Below are 20,122 nucleotides of genomic sequence, written 5' to 3' on the forward strand. Positions count from 1 at the left end.
GGGTTACGATATGGTCAGACTTTAAAGTTCTCTGAGCATTGTAGACACAGGTTGCTAGGAAGGCTCATGGTGTCCTATTTATTGAACAATTGCTAGTAGAGATAAATAAGGATGTCATAATCCCATTATATAAGGCTATTGTTAGACCACACTTGGAACACTCTCTTCAGGGATGGAGATCAACACCTAAAGAAAGACAGTGTGCTTCTTAAAAGCGTCCAGAGACAGGTAACCCGCCTGGTGAGATCGGCAAAAGGGCATCCATATGAGGAAAGAATTCGAATATGTGGGTTGCAGAGCTTGGAAACTGGCCACCTTAGAGGAGACTTGATTGAGGTGTTTAAGACTCTGAGAGGCATAAGAAAAATGAATGAGGACAAAATTTTCAGGGTTATAAAAGATTCTAGAACTAGGTACCACAATTTCAAGTTACGTGGGGGAGATGCTTTGACTGGATTGTGGGAAGTTTTATTTTAGCCAGCGAGTTATAAATTACTGGAAAAAGTTACTTACATGAGTGGTAGAGGCTGACAATTTGGGGAAATTCAAAGGTCTGCTGGATAATTACCTATGGGAGGAGGGAAATGCTTAGGTTGTCCATTTCCTTTTCTCTTATTTATTAATTATTATTTTTATTTATTTTTTTTTCTTCTTATTATTATTATTTTATTATTTAAAAATTTTTTTTTTTTTTGGGCTGGTGCAGCATAAGCCATAGGCTTCCTTGCGCCATGTGGCCATTGCTAATACTATGTCAGTATGGTATATTTCACGACAGATCTCCATAGTTTTGTGAATATCTAAATCAGATTTATAATTTTTATGATGTTCTAAAATAACTTGTTCGTGTTCATCATACAAAGTGAGAAATTTCATCTCACGAAATTTTTTTATGGAAATGATGCAACTGACATCACTTCTTATTAGATGGCTGTTAGATTTTAAATGACACAAATAATGTCACTTCCTAAATGGCATTCTTGAATCAAAACCATTTCTATCCAATCTTCTCTTATTTCAGTCTTTGCAAATCACATCTTTGGAACCTTTCCCATAATTTTTGCTCATAGGCATCTTTCCCATAATTTTTGCTCATAGGCATCTTTTGATCAAACCGTTTAAATTTTTAAATGGTTTGATCAAAACTTACTTATTTACGCTACTTAGAAAGTTGATGTTGATCAAAACCTCGAGACGCAGATTTTATTAAAGTTTGCATTTTTTTCATTCTCCATGACTTGAACTCGTTCCTTTTCGACACAAGAGGCTTCTTCAATGACTTCGAAGCTTTTATTCTTGCACAATATTATTACCTGCTGCTTACTCTACATTAGTAATCAACATTACTAATGTAGAGTAAGTAGCAGGTAGTAATATTACCAAATCAACATTAATGACTGAGTTAGCATCATTTAGGAAGTGACATCATTTCTGTATCTTAGTATGAACTTAATCTACCCAATCAACTACTTACCCTACCAAACCAACATTAGTGACTGAGTTAGCATTGTTAATGCCATTTAGGAAGTGTCGATCATTTGCATCATTTAAAATCTAACAGTCACCTAATAGGAAGTGACGTCAATTGTGTTATTTCTGTAAAATAATTTTGTTACCAATCAATTTCATCATTTCCGTTACCATAAGAAAAGTTTGTTACCAATCGATTTTACTCTAGTGCCGCCATACATGTTTTCACATCAAAAATAAAATAAAACACATTGCACTTTTAGAATGGGTTGAAAGGAGGATGATCATATACTAATAAGGAGGAAATATTCCAAGAAAGATGCCTATGAGCAAAAATTATGGGAAAGATGCCTATGAGGATTCTGGGAAAGATTCCAAAGATGTGATTTGCAAAGACTGGAAACTAGGCATCTGATAGGAGAAGATCGGATAGAAATGTGTAAGGCCCTAAAGGGGATGTATAAAACGAACAAGGGTGGAATAATATTGCTGGTAGGAAATAAAAGAACCAGAGAGTATGAAAAATATAAACTGAAAGGCATATCAATAGACTGAATGTCAGGAAGCATGCCTTTGGTTAACAAATGCTTTGACTACTAGAATAAATTGACTTCAAGAATTCCTGAGATTGGGAGTTTCAGGAAACTTCAGGAGGAATCCAATAATTCAACTAATATTTAATGAATTCCTTCTTCCAAGAAAAGAAAAATGGGAAAAGAGTATTTATTATTTTTTTTCCCAGTGGATGCAACAAAAGCCTAGCTTCCTTGCATCATTTGGGCATGCTAATAATAGAACTACTAATATTAGTCACAGTACTTTTGTCATATTATTATTAGTGGCATATTGTGCAAGCAAGCAAGCTTCATCAGACAAAAACAAAAAAAAAAAAGCCTCCCACTATTGTCCAATCCCTCCAATAATTTGTCTAGTTTCCTTGATTTATTCAAACTACCCACTTCCACAACACCAGATGGAAGTTGTTCCAACAATCAATCACCCACTGGCAGAAGGAGAACACATCGATCCTGCAATAATTCTTCCTCAATTTTAATTTATGTTCCATCATATGTGTAGTCTGAACAAGAGGTAGAGTGTCATCAGCATTGAGCTTGCTCAATCCATTTGAAGCCTTAAAATTCTCAATCAGATCACCTCGCAGGTGCCTAGTCTCAAGATGCTGCAATTTACAGAACTGAAGCCTTTCTTGGTAAGACCACTCATTTGTTCCTTCACTAACCTTCACCAGGTTGGGATTATTGGTAAGATTATAAGTTGAATTTCTGGGTGGCTGCAGAGCAGAAGACAGAAGGTTGTGATTAATGGATATTTTTCAGATTGGTGAAATGTCCAGAGTGGGGGTCCCTCAAGGATCAGTTCTTGAATCACTGTTGTTTCTCATTTTCATAAATTACATAGACAAAGGGATAGAAGGCATGATGTCAAAATTTGCAGATGATGTAAAGAATGGCACAGTCTTTAATGATCAATGCCAAATAGTGTGCCTTCAGGATGACCTGAATAGACTTCACGAATGGTCACAAAAGGTAGCTAAGTTTTAATGCAGCAAAATGCAAGGTCATACATTTGGAGAAGACCGACCCCAAAATAAATTATACACTTTGTGGGGGTTGAATTAAAAACTGTAGAGAAAAAAAGAAATCTATGATACAGGCAGATATGAAGTTTTCTGAATGGTGCAAACAGGCAGCCAGGAAAACCCATGATGTCCTATCGATGATTTTTTGAACATTATCCTGTAGAGATAGGGAGGCCATAATCCCATTATATAAGGCAATTGTAAGTCCACATTTGGAATACTGTGTTCAAGTACGGAAACCTCATCTGAAAAAAAGGTATGAGCTTCTTGAAAGGGTGCAAAGATGAGCAACTTGAATGGTGAGATCAGAAAAGGATGACCATAGGAGAAAAGATTCGAATTATGTGGGCTATAGAGTTTGGCAACTGAGCACCTCAGAGGTGACTAGATTGAGGTTTATAAGACACTGAGAGGGATTAGTAAAATGAATAAAGTGGAATTTTCGCTGTTATAAAGAATTCCAGAACTAGAGGCCATAAATTCAAATTACAGGGATCAAGGTTTAGATTAGATTGTAGGAAGTTTTCATTTAGCCAGTGAGTCATTGATTGCTGGAACAAGTTGCCCTTGCAGGTAGCTGAGGCTGACTGTTTGAACAGATTCAAAGGTCAACTGGATAATTACCTGTATGAGGAAGGAAACATATAATTTGTATTTTCTTATCTACATGTTTTTTTTTTTTTTGCCAGTGCAGCAAAAGCCTGTGGCTTCCACGCAATATATGGCAAATACTATTACTATTATAATCTTGTTGCCTTTCTCTGCACCCCATTCTCCAGAATCTATATCCTTCCTAAAATAAGGCCTCCAAACCTGTATGTAGTACTCAAGATGCAGACTAACTACTGCCTTATACAATGGGGATAACTACTTTCTTGTCCCTGCTAGCAAAGTTCCTGTATATCATCAATAAAACCCCATGAGCTGGCTGGGCAGCATGCTTGAACTGCTCAGCAAACTTTATATCTGACTGGACAATTGTCCCCAGATCTTTTTCATTTTCCGCTACCCTGAATGTAGCAGCATACAGTTGGTACATTAATCTGTGATTAATGCTACACACATGCAGTACCTTGCATTTATCAATCTTAAACTTCAACTGCAATTTCTCAGCCCATTTGCCTAATTTGTTTAGATCTTGTTGCAGCAGCTTACCCTGATTACTGTCATTAACCAGCCTGCTAACTTTTGCATCATCTGCAAACTTCAACCTCAAATATTTCTCTACATGATACAATGTTAGCTCATGGAATAGCTTCCATATATATTTACAATATTCAGCTTGTTTGAACTTTTGTTAGATGAGATTGTGGTAGGAAATATTCAATTGTGATTTGCTCCTGTGCAAGTACAACCTTTATCCAAAAGTGCTGATCTTTCATTGTGAACACAGCTCAGAATGCTTGCAGCATTTACACTTCTTCTTCCAGAAAAATAAATCTCCCATTTATATACACTTACAAAACTGCAGCTAATCTACAACTGTCCCATTTCCTTACAAATGGCCTATGTCGTGTAACTTCTACCCATGAACACATGGGTAGAATTATATATGTACAGGTGACCCCCCTCTTAACGCTGATAATTCGTTCCCGAAAAACAGGGAGTGCTAAGTGAATCAGTGCTAAGCGAGTGCCGTATTCCCGTAATGTAACATATGTATTTGTGAGTCGCAGTCTATGCCATAGGATATTTCCTAATCAATAATAAGTGGTAGCGAAAAGATGCACAAATGTCGGTTAAAATATTTAATATTAAAAATTTGTACATATAAAATATTCTCCATTACATAAGTATATAATTATGTGGTAAGTAACTACATTACATATCAAAATTAAACTTAAAATCATGAATTTATTAGTCCGATGGACCTGGACTGTCGAGTTTTTGTAACTTTGGTTGATTTTGGGTTGTACTTTGGCCGTCTTCCTAGTAAACTAAAAGGTATTTTACTTTAAAATCTCCGCAGCGTTACCACCTAACAATAAAGTCAACCAATAGAAGTTCTTTTTTGAAAGTTTCGGCTCCTTTTCGATCTGCACTTGCGGCTTCTCCCTGTATTTTAAATCTATCTTACCAGCCCTTACTAGCTTTAAAGGGTTCCACATTTTACTTTATTTTTTTTAAAGGTGAGCTTTCTTCAGATCATCATATAGGCTAATTACTTTTTCTTTAATAATATTTAACTTAACGGAATTGTGCATTGGATATTACCTTCAATAAAATTATTTAGAAGTCTCTCCATTTCAATTATAATAGCCGGCCTAGTTGCTTGCAGTGGGACAGCTGTCTTTCCTGCTGCTAAAATTAATTTTTTATAATTGTTCTTACAGTGGAACCTGCCAGTCCTAAATTATTGCACACATCCACTTGTCGTTGAACGGAATTGATTTGCTTCAAAACATATAATTTAATTTTCAAATTCGGTATTTTTCTTACCTTAGTAGGCTTCGTACCGCATCTGGACATTGTTCCTTTTTAATTTTTATCCGCTATTATTAATATTCGAAAATGTAACTGCATTGCATTAATTATGATACAATGTTCAGGTAAACTAACGATGTCTAACACTGTACCAAGTGATGACTAGACTTCGGATAAAAGCATATAATGCAAATATTACAAGCAATATACTTAATAATTTTATTAAAATGTTGAACTTGGAACTACATAACAAGTCACCAGGGTGCAATTAAATTAGCGTGAGAGAAAATTTCACTGAGCATGGGAAAATTTTGTAAGTCAGCATGGGAAACTTTGCTATTCATTTTCAAGCTATTGACTACATCAGATGAAATGTTTTGGTTAAACATGCCAAAAATTCAATCTGTATGCTGGTAAAAGAGCGTTATAGTGAGTTGTGACAGTGTTAGAGTGAGATATGGGTTATAATATAAAAACAGCATTATAGTGAATCAGCCTACAGCGAACCGCATTATAACGAGGGCCTGCTGTATATATATATATATATATATATATATATCTAATATGAGGTTTGTAAAATAGATGTATATATGTTTATACATAAATGGGGCAGGGTTTCTTGGCCAACAAAAATATTTACTTAGCAATCATTTATCATGCAAATTCTCCGGTATTCCTTGGCTACAGCATTTGAAATGTCTGATATAGATTCTTTAATTGCTTAATCAAATTTTCATATCAAAGATGGAATTTTTGTATATATCTTACAAAGAATGGCTACAGTTACATTACTTGAAGAGTATAAAGATTCTACTAGAATGCTATGCATGTTCTCAAAGAGTTCTCATTTCTTTAAAATGTAAAAATATAATTAAAAAAAGTGAAAGAACATACTGGGATAGGGATGGTAGCAACCTAGCACCTCGACTTGCATACTAATCCAGTTATTCCAACTGACAGGCTTCAAACGAAGGTACCGAGCTCTTATTGTCTGGGGGAAGTAATTTGTTACCTCACTGGTACTATCATAGTTTCCAGGAAAGACCTATATGAAGAACAAACAAGAATACATTCTTATGTGCATTTTGAATATGATACTAGATGGCATAATTTGTATGTGAATAATTCTTGCCTACACAGACCAGAGACTTTAAAATATATCATCGTACAAATATATTTTACGTAAATATATTAAAATATATTATTACGCAAATATATTAAAATATATTAAGTTAAAAGTGCTAAAAACAGAAATAATAAACTCTAAAAAACACAGAGCTTTTGGCATCTATATGGTGCCTTTATGAACTGAAAAATATTCAAGGTACTGCATATGGGTAGTAGTAAACTCAAATTAATGTACCAATTGTGTGGTACTATGCTCAGGGCAGTGGAAAATAAAAATGACCTCGGAGAAATTGTGTAGTCAGATATGAAGTTCTCTGAGCAATGCAGATAGGCTGCCAGGACAGCTCGTAGAGTTTTTTCTGTGATTTACAGGAACTTTGACAACAGGGAGAAAGAAGTAATTATCCTGTTATATAAGGCAATGGTTAGGCTGCATCTTGAGAACTGCATACAGGTCTGAATGGCTCGTTTTAAGAAGGATGTGAATCTGCTGAAACGGGTGCAGAAAAGGCAATGAGATTGTTGAAGGGAATGAATGGGTGGTCTTATGAAGACAGACTTCAGTTCTGCAAATTGCAGTGTCTTCAGACTAGGCATGCACCTGCAAGATGGTCTGATTGAAGTTTTTAAGGCTTTGAAGGGAACTAGCAAGCTCAGTGCTGATGGCATTCTTCTTCTTGCCAGACTACACACATGAGGGGGACATAAATTCAAATTGAGTGAAGGATGGCTGCAAAATAGATGTGAAGAGATTTGCCTTCAGCCAGCAGGTGGTTAGTTGACTATTGGAACAAACTTCCACCTAGTATTGTAGAGGTGGGCAGTTTGAATAAATTCAAGGAAGAACTAGATAAATTATTGGAGGGGAGGAACAAGTGATGTGGAATGGATTTTTTTTGTTTTTTTTGGCTGATGCTTTATAATCTTATTTCTTTGCATCATATGCCACTACTACTACTGCTAATAATAATAATAAAAAGTTAATCGGGTAATTGGATAAAAGTTAATCGGGTAATTGGATAAAAGTCAATAAAAAGTAATGGGATAATCAATATCACAGTACCTGGAGAGAGCCCCTTAACAATGCCGCCAAATTATAATCACCGTCTAAATTCTACCGGTTTCATGTAAATCTCTAAGACAACTAACACTATTAGCTAGTGTATAGCCTCACATGTCTAAATTTTATAACATCAAAATTTTTCCCAACCTATTTGGCCTTTAACACATCTCTTTAGCGTTCAACCCCAACCAGCGATTTCCTAACAGCAATCCCATTAAGCATTAATGGGATTGCTGTCAAACGCAATTTTTTTTTTTTTTTTTTTTAATAGGTCCTAGCCACTGAAATCCCAGGAAACTAGGTGGCAGGACCTGCCAGAGCAATTTGTTGTGATACTGGATACACCCGGCTAGCCTCCACGTGGCAGGGTATGGGCAATGTCGGGTCCCACTAGGGGTCTGGCGGCCAATAAGCCAGATAAACAATGGGCATAACATATCACACTGCACAGACACGGCCCACGCACTTTCAAATCTCTGGCTTGACAGTGTACTGTCCTCGATACAGCGAAACACACGTGGAGATGGGAGAAATCCCAGGTGCCGTCCGACACGAACATACCTTATACCTTATACCTGGAGAGAGCAGAGTTGAACATTAACAGCTGGAAAAGATAACAAAATATAAAGACCTGCAGATCGAAATGGAATGACTCTAGGAAAGAAAAACAACAGTAGTGCCCACAGTTATTGAAGCTCTTAGGGCTATTCCAAAAGGCCTAGAACATCATAGGTCAGATAAAATTTCAATCCACCAATTGCAAAAAAATAGCACTACTTGGAACAGCACATATTTTGTGATGATACCTTTGAGCATCTTAAGACCCTTGGGAAGGGTCCGATAGTTAAAGAACCAAATCCAGTCAATAATATCCAGTCGTAAGTTACATTACGGCAGTGAATATAAATGAGATGACATGAGATGATGGAATGTGTATGTCAGGAAACAGAAGGAGAGGTGAGGGAGGGAAGAGAAGAAAAGGTAAGAAGGAAAGAGAAGAAAAGGTAAGAAGGAAAGAGAAGAAAAGGTAAGAAGGAAAGAAGACAGATAGTGGAAAGAGTAGTAGTAGTAGTGAGAGAGAGAGAGAGAGAGAGAGAGAGAGAGAGAGAGAGAGAGGAAAGAGAAGAATGGGGAAGGGATGGGTGAAAGTAATTCCTGAATGTTCTTGGGTTAGAGTACCCTCCAAGTTATTCATATCATATGAATCATAAATATGGACAATTTAAGTAGTATTATAATGTACAGACACCAAACAAAAAATTAGTTACTTGTATCTTCTATGCTTGTTTGTTTAAAGCAGTGAAATTAGAATATAAGGTTAGCCAATTTTCTCTATTTAGAGTTACACCAGTTGTGACTGAAGAAGAAAGGGTTTCCACCATGAAAACCTTGGTCTAAAATTCTAAAGGACATTATATAAAAGAAGTTGCTGAATTTACTGATGTTTAAAAAAGAACAGTAATATTGAGAGTTTTTATGGATTTGTGCCAATCAAAATCAATCAGAAATCAGCGGCAGAGTTGTGGTCAAAAGTTGGTGCTGTGTTCATGATTGGCAATGAATATTGCATCAAGTAAATGAAAAATTTATTTCAAACAAGGCAAGAACTGCTGCACACAGTTAACCAAAGACCTCATTAGCCAATTTCTAAGAGAACACTGTAAGGAGGACTGAACAATATGGATAACAGGAGTAAGGTCCCCTTAAAAAGACCAATGTTAACAGCTGTGCATTCAAAAGCCCTCTTAACATGTTTGCTGCCTCAATGCATATATGCATAAAATGGCACTAGGAGTTTGTGCTGCAATGCATAAATGCATTCAAAATGCACCCAAGCAGTGTGCTGCAATGCATATGAGCAGTCATTCTTAAGCAGTCAACTAATGAGTGCTGAAAATGTAAAGGCATTTTATTAAAGGCAAACTCCCAGTGCCATTTTATGCATATATGCATAAAATGGCAGTTTGTGCTGCAATGCATAAATGCATTCAAAATGCACCCAAGCAGTGTGCTGCAATGCATATGAGCAGTCATTCTTAAGCAGTCAACTAACGAGTGCTGCAAATGTAAAGGCACATGAAATTAACAACTACTCAGCATTGGTACACTGACTGGATGCTTTGCAGCAATACTTGGTGTTTGTTTATAGACATGGCACACAGTTTTGCTTGTTTTTTTCTTGTGTTGATGCTAGTTTATGAAGTACATGAATAAACTTTTTATAAAATTTTAAGATTTGTTCTAATTTACAACTCAGCACAAAAGTAAGTGTTTGCTTTTAGCAATGTATTCAAAACTTTTAATATTCAACCACTATGTACAAATTTTCGGAATTCTGGGGATGGTGTTATGTTAATTTTTTAAAATCATTCTGAAAATTATTACACTTTGATCAAGTTCTCTCACATTCAGGTAGCAACAAAAGTGTTAATATAGGTTAAAAGGCATAAAAATTGGACTGTTGATGATTGGAAAGCTGGTCTGACAAATCTAAATTTTTGCCTACTGTAATGATGCCAGGCACTAAGTATACAGGAGAAGCAATGAAGGTTTTTCATCCAGGTTTGTGTAAGGTGTTGTACAAGCTGGCAGTCAATCAGTGATGTTTTAGGCATGTTTTAATTATTATGAACTGGGTCCTCTATTTGAAATACTAATAAGAAAGAATCAGGCTGGCTATGAAAATATTCTAAATTAGCATTAGCATTAGCATTAGTAGAGGCATTTGATGCAAGAAAGCAAGCTTATGCAGCATCAGCCAAAAAAAAAAAATAATAAATAAATAAATAAATAAAAAATGACCACTTCCACTTCACCCCTCTGTTCGTTCGAAATACCTGTCCAACTGAGCCTTAAACTTATTTAGGCTATCAACTTCCACGACAAGGGATGGAAATCTATTCCACCAACCACCCACCCGCTGGCTAAAGGCAAATTTCCTCATGTCTATCCTACATCTGTCTTTTCTCAATTTGAATTTATGCCCTCTCAGGTGATTATTCTGAGCAAGAAGAAGAATCCCATCAGCATTGAGCATGCTCAAACCATTCAAGGCTTTATACACCTCTATCAGATCACCTTGCCGGTGCCTAGTCTCCAGACACTGTAATTTGCAAAACTTAAGCCTTTCTTCGTAAGAGCACCCCTTTGTTCCATTCACTAATCTTGTTGCCCTTCTCTGTACTCGTTCCAGCATCTCTACATCCTTCTTGAAATGAGGCCTCCAGACATGTATACAGTACTCTAGGTGTGGCCTGACCATTGCCTTATACAATGGAATAATCACCTCCGTATCCCTGCTAGAAAAATTCCTATATATCATCGACAATACACCATGAGCTACTCTCGTAGCCCGTCTGCACTGCTCAGAAAACTTCATATCTGCCTGCACAACCACCCCCAGGTCCCTTTCATTCTCTACCACTGTCAGTGTAGTACCACAGAGTTGATACGTTGCTCTGGGGTTGCTGTTTCCCATATGTAGTACTTTACATTTATCAATGTTAAACTTCATTGGCCACCTCTCAGCCCATCTGCTCAACCTTTCCAGATCCTGTTGCAGTAGCATAGTGTCAGTAGTGTCCTTGACAACCCTGCCAACTTGGACATTAAGCTTGATATACCATCATCGATATCATTTATAAATACAGAAAACAATAATGGACCAAATACTGAACCCTGAGGGACTCCACTAATAACTTAGTCCACGATGAGCAGTGTCCATTGATTACCACTCTCTGCCTTCTCCCCCTCAACCACCCCCTTATCCATAGCAGCAATTTGCCTCCAATGCCACACTGCTCCAATTTGTGCAGCAGTCTTCCATGTGCAACAGTATCAAAAGCCTTTCTAAGATCCAAGTATATAATATCAAAGTTATTCCCTGCATCCAGTTCTTTTGTGACTGCATCATAGTATCCAATCAAATTGGTCAGGCAAGACTTCCCCTATGATCAGATTAGACCTTTTGCTAAATGTTTGAGCAACAAGTATTCCAAGATGATAACTGTCCTGTTTCCAAGACCTGTACTGCTTTAAATTGGCATAAGGAACACAAAGGAATGGTAAGGCATTTAAAAAGGTAGCCAAGTCTACATTTTAATCTTATAGAGAACATATCAGACTATCTTGAATAGAAAGTGAAAACACAATAACAGCATCCATAAAATCTGAATGAATTATAGGCTTAATTGTTTTCAGAATGGTAAAAATGGTAAAAATATTGATATAAACTATTTAAGCAGTCTAGTTGAATCCCTACCAATGAGAATTCATGAAGTGATTCATGCTAAAGGATAAGCTGGTCATCATTGTGACTAATTTTTTTGCCCAGCATTTATATAACAGTCACACTGCATATTTGATTTTAGCCAACCACCTAAGAATTACATACCAATAATGGAATTCCTTATAATTTGCATAGGTAGCAGATTTATTCTCAATTTTTTATTGAGACATACATAATTTTACAATTAAGCTGAGGTTACAGATCAATAAACATTAAAATACTAACCTTGTCTTCATCCTCTTCTTTCACAAGATTCCAGGTTTCTTCATCATTACTGTATGAAACTATAAAGGCTGTGACCCACTGTGGGACATTTTGCCTACCTTTGGTAATTACTGCTGTAAGATTTCGAGGTTCCCTGAAGTCAATCTGTTAAGAAATTAAATATATATAAGTGAGCAGTAATCCTGCATGAACTTTTAAAACATTTCATTAGCAACAATATTTCTTTAAAATTCAAGAAATATTGAATTCATTTGTAGTGAATCAATTTTCACAAATTTTGTAATATTTGCAAGGTATAGCTAGTTCTAAAAGTTCATGCAGGATTACTGCTCACTTATTTTATATCATTATATTAAACAATAAGTTCTAAATTGAACTAATGTAGTCATATTTGAAAACTGCATATATCTCTGCAATCAATTTCCATCTCAAGGATACTTTCATCCACTTGGTAAAAAATGCTGGCTTTCAGCCACAAAGCTTGGGCTAAAAGTTTGTCTCTGGTGGTGTTAAGCCAAAGCTTTACAGCTTTCTGCATCATTCTTAAAGACAATGCATAAACAATTCAACCTGAATTATCGATATCATTTTATACAAATAGTCTAACTAAAACATAAATCTATTACTGTTTGGTAATTGATTTACCTTCTACCTCAGAAAATTCAAGGCATTGTTAGTTGCCTTGACAGTTATTATTGTATTCTTTATAAAAAAATAATACTATATACCAAAAAAGTATACCATAATAATTTTACATACGAAATTGATTTCCCACCTGTAAATATTGCTGATCGTCTGAAACTACTGGCATCCAGCTATTCCCTCCAAGACGAGCTTCAGAAGCAGAATGATGAATGTCATAGGAGGTGGAATCTGTTAACTGAGCATCTAATAATAATCCATTCTCCAGTCCCATTGGTTCTAAACACACTAATTTAGATAAATATATGATTAGGTAGGGGAAAAAACAGATGCCCTATATACTGATTATATAGGCACCATAACAGTTTTTAGATTTCAATAAAGGTAATAATAAGCATTTCTGAAGTATTTATTAAGATTGATATCATATATGACTCATAGTTTCTATTCTACCTTTAATTAGTATGATTTTAGGGAGATTTAATTAGTATGCTTTTAAAGCACACTTGCTTTAATTAGTATGCTTTTAAAAAGCTTAAAAATATCTTATTCAATTAACTATTTATGAAGGGTATTTCTAATATGGGATACAAAAGGCATACTTTTTTTTATGCATGTATAAAACTATGGAAAAATTTTAACTAGAAAAATTTTAACTTTTAAAATGTTAACTAGAATTTATTAATCTACAAAAAATTTGGAAATAATGTCTTGCATTATGACTTCTATCTTGAAATTTTCATTGAATGCTTAATAAATCAATGTAGTAGTAGTAATGTCAAATGATGTAAGAAAGCAAGCTTATATAACATCAGCCAAAAACAACAACAACAACAACAAAAAACTCTACACATTCACCCATCTGTACCCTCCAAGATTTTGTCTAGATCTCCCTTGAATTTATTCAAGATATCCACTTCCACAACAGATACAAGCCTGTTCCAACAATCAACCACCCATTAGCTGAAGGCAAACTTCTGCACATCTATCCTGCAACCATCCATCCTGAACTTGAATTTATGACCCCTCATGTGTGCAGCCTCAGCAAGTAGAAGAACACCATTAACATTCAGCTTACTCAATCTAGTCAAGGCTTTAAACACCTCAATCAGATCACCCTGCAGGTGCTTGGTCTCGAGATGCTGCAACTTGCAGAACTGAAGCCTTTCTAGGTAAGAGGACCCTTTGTTCCCTTCGGCAACCTGGTTTCCCTTCCTAAAGTGAAGCCTACAGACCTGTATACAGTACTCAAGATGCAGCTAAACCATGGCCTTATACAAAGGGATAATCACTTCCTTATTCCTGCTAGCAAAGTTTCTGAATATCATTGACAAAATGCCATGAGTTGTCCTGGCAGCATGTCTGCATTCTCAGAGAATTGGTGCCTCCATAGCCAGGTGGGCAGGAGCAGCAGTGCATAGCACATGCTTCTTGATTAGACCAGGATTCAAGCCCATGAGCCACCAAATACGGAGGATGCGGAAAGGTCAGGGAATCACCACCGCATATCCCCAGAGCAATATGGCCTTAGTTGCTAATGCTCCTAAAAACCAAATAACAACAACAACAACTCAGAGAATTTCATGTCTGACTGCACAATAACCCCCAGGTCTTTTTCATTCTCCACTACCCTGAGTGTAGTACCACACAGTTCATAAGTTACTCTGGGATTACTGCTACCCATGTGCAGTACCTTGCATTTGACAATGTAAAACTTCAACTTCCATTTCTCAGCCCATCTCTACCCAATTTTCTTAGGTCTTATTGCAATAGCTCACCCTGATGATTGTCATTAATCACCCTGCCAACCTTTGTATCATCTGCACACTTAGACATTAAGACTAAGTTTGCAGATGATACAAATATTTGAATTTATGAGTCATAAATTCAAATTACAGGGCTTGGGGTTTAGATTAGATTGTAGGAAGTTTTCTTTTAGTCAGTGAGTAGCTGACAGCTGGAACAAGTTGTCCTCACAGGTAGTTGAGACTAACAGCTTGAATAAATTATAGGGTCTACTAGATACTTACCTGCGTGAGGAGGGAAGCATATAATTTGTGTTTTCTTATCTACTTGGTTGGGGTTTTTTTTGCCAGTCAGTGCAGCAAAAGCCTGTGACTTCCTTGCATTATAGGGCAAATACTGTTGCTATTACTAAATTCAAAGCAGAACTAGACAAACATTTGGAGTGAATGGATCGGTGAAATGGGAAGGGTTTTTTTTTTTGCTTGCTTTCTTGCATCATATGCTTCTGCTAATGCTAATGACAAATAGCCTAAATAAAAGCAAGATGAAGAAAGTTGGTGTCTTTTATTTAAACACCCTGTATATATAATATCAATGCTTTTTTTTTTTTTTTTGTCTTGTGTTTTGTATTAGCTATGTCTCTTTCACCTGCATGACCCACAAAATTAAAATTTGAGTATGAGTTTTGAATGGGATAAAAAAAATTAATACTTATCTAAATGAAATAACGAATAAATAAAAATTATTATTTAATTAATTATAATTTTATAAAATTCATTAATGATATTTACCTGCAGGTGTAGGTTGTATGGAAGATATAACTCCAACAGTGGATGAACTGACTATAAATAAAAATAAATAAACAAAGATAATAATAATTCTGATGATTAATAAATATAATGAAAACAAATCAAGGAAAAGTTTAAAGTTTTAATGAAGAACTAATTTATTTTCATAATGTTTGATACTATGTCAATTTTTTTTTTTAATATTCCACTTTTCCAATTTAAAGGATTATCCCTTGGAATAATCTTTTTAAATTAGAAAAATGCCATTCTTGTTAATCTACAACCATTCTGGAGAGCTGCCTTAAGCATAATACAGGATGTTTGAATAATTGGAAAATCTAGTACATCTATTAGTTTCCAATGCACCTACTCACCATCTCAGACTCAATTTTATGTAAAAATTTTTCCTCATCTTCATTTAAACTTTTTACTTCTGTTTTTTGAAAAAAATCTTCTTTCACATGTATTTCCCAAAAATTACAATCCACATAAATTCAAGTATAATGTCTACAATGTATTCTGTCTTCTCAACCTTCAACCCATGTATGATACTAAGCACTATAAATTCTAATACCTTTTGTGTTTTTGGAGGTTTCATAAAATAAATAAATTAATTAAATAAAATAAAATAAAAAATACATATATACACAATAGTGCACTAAGTTTAAACAAAGAACACTGCAGTCCCTACAGTTAGCAAACAAAAATTCATCAGCATTAGCTAGAGAAAGCTTATTGCATATATTACAGTTGAGAGTAATCAATAAGACTAAGACTCACAAGTGAATAACAAGAAGCAATTTCCTTCCCTGAATCATGCTATACCAATTTGTACCATGCTTGCTTTTTCTACTGGAAGCTATTTTTACCACTATATAAAATTTAGAAAATATTCAATAAGATACTAATAAATTCTTTCAAAAATATCTGACCCAATTTTAATTATAGAACTGCACACTAATTAAAAGCTATTATGAAACGTGCATTTCTGCTATTGATTATCCAATTTTTTGATGACCCTATTTCCTGGTAGTAATTATGTAACTTCTGAACTATTGCACTTAGGAGTTTCAAACTACAGTAAAAAACAGTAAAAAATTACAGTGCTGTTTATAGCCAAATATAATCATATTTATAGCATTTATATATTTTTTAAAATTTCTGAAAAAATTGACAAGCAAATGCATACCTGCTGCTTGAAGAAGGCAATAATCTGAAGCTGATACACAAAATTTTTAATTTTAGGATAAATTTTGAACTTTCATTGAATTAAAAAAATAAGCCCACCTATATGATCAAAATAATATAAATAAATTTAACAAATTAATAGATTAATATATCAATTGAATATAAATTTTTATATTTATTATGAATATTTATAATAAATATACATTTAAAAATGATGTAAATAAACACTGTTTTTTTATTCTTGATTCTTGATTTTATTGGAGAGGTACGGCATTAAGGATAAGTTGCTACAATGGATAAAGGGATGGTTAAGTGGAAGATGACAGAGAGTGGTAATCAATGGACACTGCTCTTCATGGACAAATGTTATAAGTGGAGTTCCCCATGGTTCAGTGTTGGGCCCATTGTTATTTTGTATATTTATCAATGATATTGATGAAGATATATCAGGTTTAATGTCCACGTTTGTGGATAATACAAAGGTTGGCAGGGTTGTTAACAACAGTAAAGACAGTATGCTACTCCAACTGTATCTAGATAAGTTGGGCAAATGGGCTGAGAAGTGGCAACATTGAAGTTTAACATTGACAAATGCAAAGTACTGCATATGGGTAGCAATAACTGAGAAACCTACCAACTATGTGGTACTACACTCAGGGAAGTGGAAAGTGAAAAAGACCTTGGGGGTAATTGTGCTGTCAGATATGAAGTTCGCTGAGCAGTGCAGACGGGTTGCCAGGGCAGGTCATGGAGTCTTGTCAATGATATATAGGAATTTCGTTAGTAGGGACAGGGATGTGATCATTCGGTTATACAAGGCAACAGTCAGATCACACCTATAGTACTGTGTACAGGTCTGGAAGCCTCATTTTAAGAAGGATGTAGAGTTGCTAGAACAAGTACAAAGAAGGGCAACAAGATTGGTGAGGGGAACAAAGGGATGTCCTTATGAAGGAAGGCTTAAGTTCTGCAAAATGCAGGGCCTGGAGAGAGTAGGCACCTTGAGGTGATCTGCTTGAGGTGTATAAGGCCTTGAATGGCTTGAGCAAGCTGAATGCTCATGGAATTCTTCCTCTTGATCAGATTAAGAACCTGAGGGGGCACAGATTCGAATTGAGGAAAGACAGTTGTAGAATAGATATGCAGAAATTTGCCTTTAGCCGGCGGGTAGTTGATTGGCGAAGCAGACTTCCATCTTTCGTTGTGGAAGTTGATAGCCTAAATAAATTTAAGGTTGAGCTGGACAGGCATTTGGAATGAATGGAGGGGTGAAATGGGAGTTTTTTTTTTTTTTTTTTTGTTGGCTGATGCTGTATAAGCTTGCTTTCTTGCATCATATGCCTCTACTAATGCTATATTTATTATAAATAAATATAATTGTTTAGTTCAAAATAATGTGATTATTGCTTCAATCAATGCATTTGCAAAAGCATAATCTTTTTATCCATGCACATATTAGCATAAATCAATATGATAAACTGATATTATTATTTCATAGGTGTTTTTTGAATACTGAAGATTTAGCTCTTGTTGCCCTTGCTAAAGATTTTTGTCAAAAACACCATGACTCAAGCCTTAATCAATACTGGCAGGTATTATCACAAAAATTCCTTAAAAGCCAAACCAAACAAAACAAGATGTTTTTGAACTCAGCTTATTCCATCTTAAAAAAAAAAGATGCCAAATATCACTTGAAATTGCAACCAACTTAATTTTAATAAGGCACCTCCATAGTCAGGTGGGAAGGAGCAGCAGTGCGTCGCACACGCTTTTTGATTAGACCGGGGTTCGAGCCCGTCATCACCAAATACGGAGGATGCGGAAAGGTCAGGGAATGACTACTGCATATCCCGGAGCAATATGGCCTTAGTTGCTAATGCTTCTAAAAACCAAAATAACAACAACAACAATTTTAATAAAAACCTAGTTTAGCTGGGTATCACACTGGATTACACCTTTACAAATAAAAGACAAAAAAAAAAAAAAAAAAAAAGACCAAAAGTTGAAGCCTGAAACAGCTTTCTTTAGATGCTCATATCAGTTAAATGGGGAACTGACCAATTAGCATTAGCATTAGTAGAGGCATTTGATGCAAGAAAGCAAGCTTATGCAGCATCAGCCAAATAAAAAAAAAAAAAACCCACTTCCACTTCACCCCTCTGTTCGTTCAAAATACCTGTCCAGCTGAGCCTTAAACTTATTTAGGCTATCAACCTCCACCACAAGGGATGGAAGTCTGTTCCACCAACCAACCACCCGCTGACTAAAGGCAAATTTCCGCACGTCTATCCTACATCTGTCTTTCCTCAATTTGAATTTATGCCCTCTCAGGTGATTTTTCTGAGCTAGAGGAAGAATCCCATCAGCATTGAGCATGCTTAAACCATTCAAGGCTTTATACACCTCTATCAGATCACCTCGCTGGTGCCTAGTCTCCAGACACTGTAATTTGCAAAACTTAAGCCTTTCTTCGTAAGAGCACCCCTTTGTTCCAATCACCAATCTTGTTGCCCTTCTCTGTACTCGTTCCAGCAGCTCTACATCCTTCTCGAAATGAGGCCTCCAGACCTGTATACAGTACTCTAGGTGTGGCCTGACCATTGCCTTATACAATGGAATAATCACCTCCTTATCCCTGCTGGAAAAATTCCTGTATATCATTGACAATACTCCATGAGCTACTCTTGCAGCCCGTCTGCACTGCTCAGAGAACTTCATATCTGTCTGCACAACCACCCCCAAGTCCCTTTCATTCTCTACCACTGTCAGTGTAGTACCACAGAGTTGATACGTTGCTCTGGGGTTGCTGTTTCCCATGTGTAGTACTTTACATTTGTCAATGTTAAACTTCATTTGCCACCTCTCAGCCCATCTGCTCAACCTTTCCAGATCCTGTTGCAGCAGCATAGTGTCAGTAGTGTCCTTGACAACCCTGCCAACCTTTGTATCATCTGCAAACTTGGACATTAAGCTTGATATACCATCATCAATATCATTTATAAATACAGAAAACAATAATGGACCCAACACTGAGCCCTGAGGGACTCCACTAATAACATTAGTCCACGATGAGCAGTGTCCATTGATTACCACCCTCTGTCTTCTCCCCTTCAACCAACCCTTTATCCATAGCAGCAATTTGCCTCCAATGTCACACTGCTCCAATTTGTGTAGCAGTCTTCCATGTGCAACAGTATCAAAAGCCTTTCTAAGATCCAAGTATATAATATCAAAGTTATTCCCTGCATCCAGTTCTTTTGTGACTGCATCATAGTATCCAATCAAGTTGGTCAGGCAAGACTTCCCCTTAACAAAACCATGCTGTGTCTGAGCTATAACTGAAGTCTTGTCTAAATGATCCTGCAGTGCTTCTTTAACCAGTGCCTCCATTAATTTTCCTGGAACAGAAGTTAAGCTCACAGGTCTTTAATTACTTGTGTCAGCCTTTGATCCTCCTTTGTGAATTGGGGTCACATTTGCACATTTCCAGTCTATGGGTACCTCCCCTGAGTCCAAGGAAGCTCTCATAATTATGGCTAAGGGTTTGCTTACTTCCTCTG

General features: G+C 35.9%; 1 protein-coding gene across 1 annotated transcript in view; it reads right to left on the reverse strand.

Moving 5' to 3' along the window:
* LOC150090433 (uncharacterized) overlaps window positions 1–20,122 on the reverse strand; it is a 562,729-nt gene that overhangs the window by 282,879 nt on the left and 259,728 nt on the right. Inside the window, exons 84-87 of the mRNA XM_090389881.1 lie at window positions 15,378–15,428; window positions 12,974–13,128; window positions 12,199–12,342; window positions 6,389–6,539 (exon numbers count right to left, since the gene is read on the reverse strand). Of these exons, the coding sequence (XP_090246007.1) occupies window positions 6,389–6,539; window positions 12,199–12,342; window positions 12,974–13,128; window positions 15,378–15,428 (501 nt within the window). The remainder of the gene's footprint in view (window positions 1–6,388; window positions 6,540–12,198; window positions 12,343–12,973; window positions 13,129–15,377; window positions 15,429–20,122) is intronic.

This window comes from Mastigoproctus giganteus, chromosome 2 (genome assembly GCF_048544385.1).
Source record: "Mastigoproctus giganteus isolate SK-2022 chromosome 2, ASM4854438v1, whole genome shotgun sequence".
NCBI classification, from domain to species: Eukaryota; Metazoa; Arthropoda; class Arachnida; order Uropygi; family Thelyphonidae; genus Mastigoproctus; species Mastigoproctus giganteus.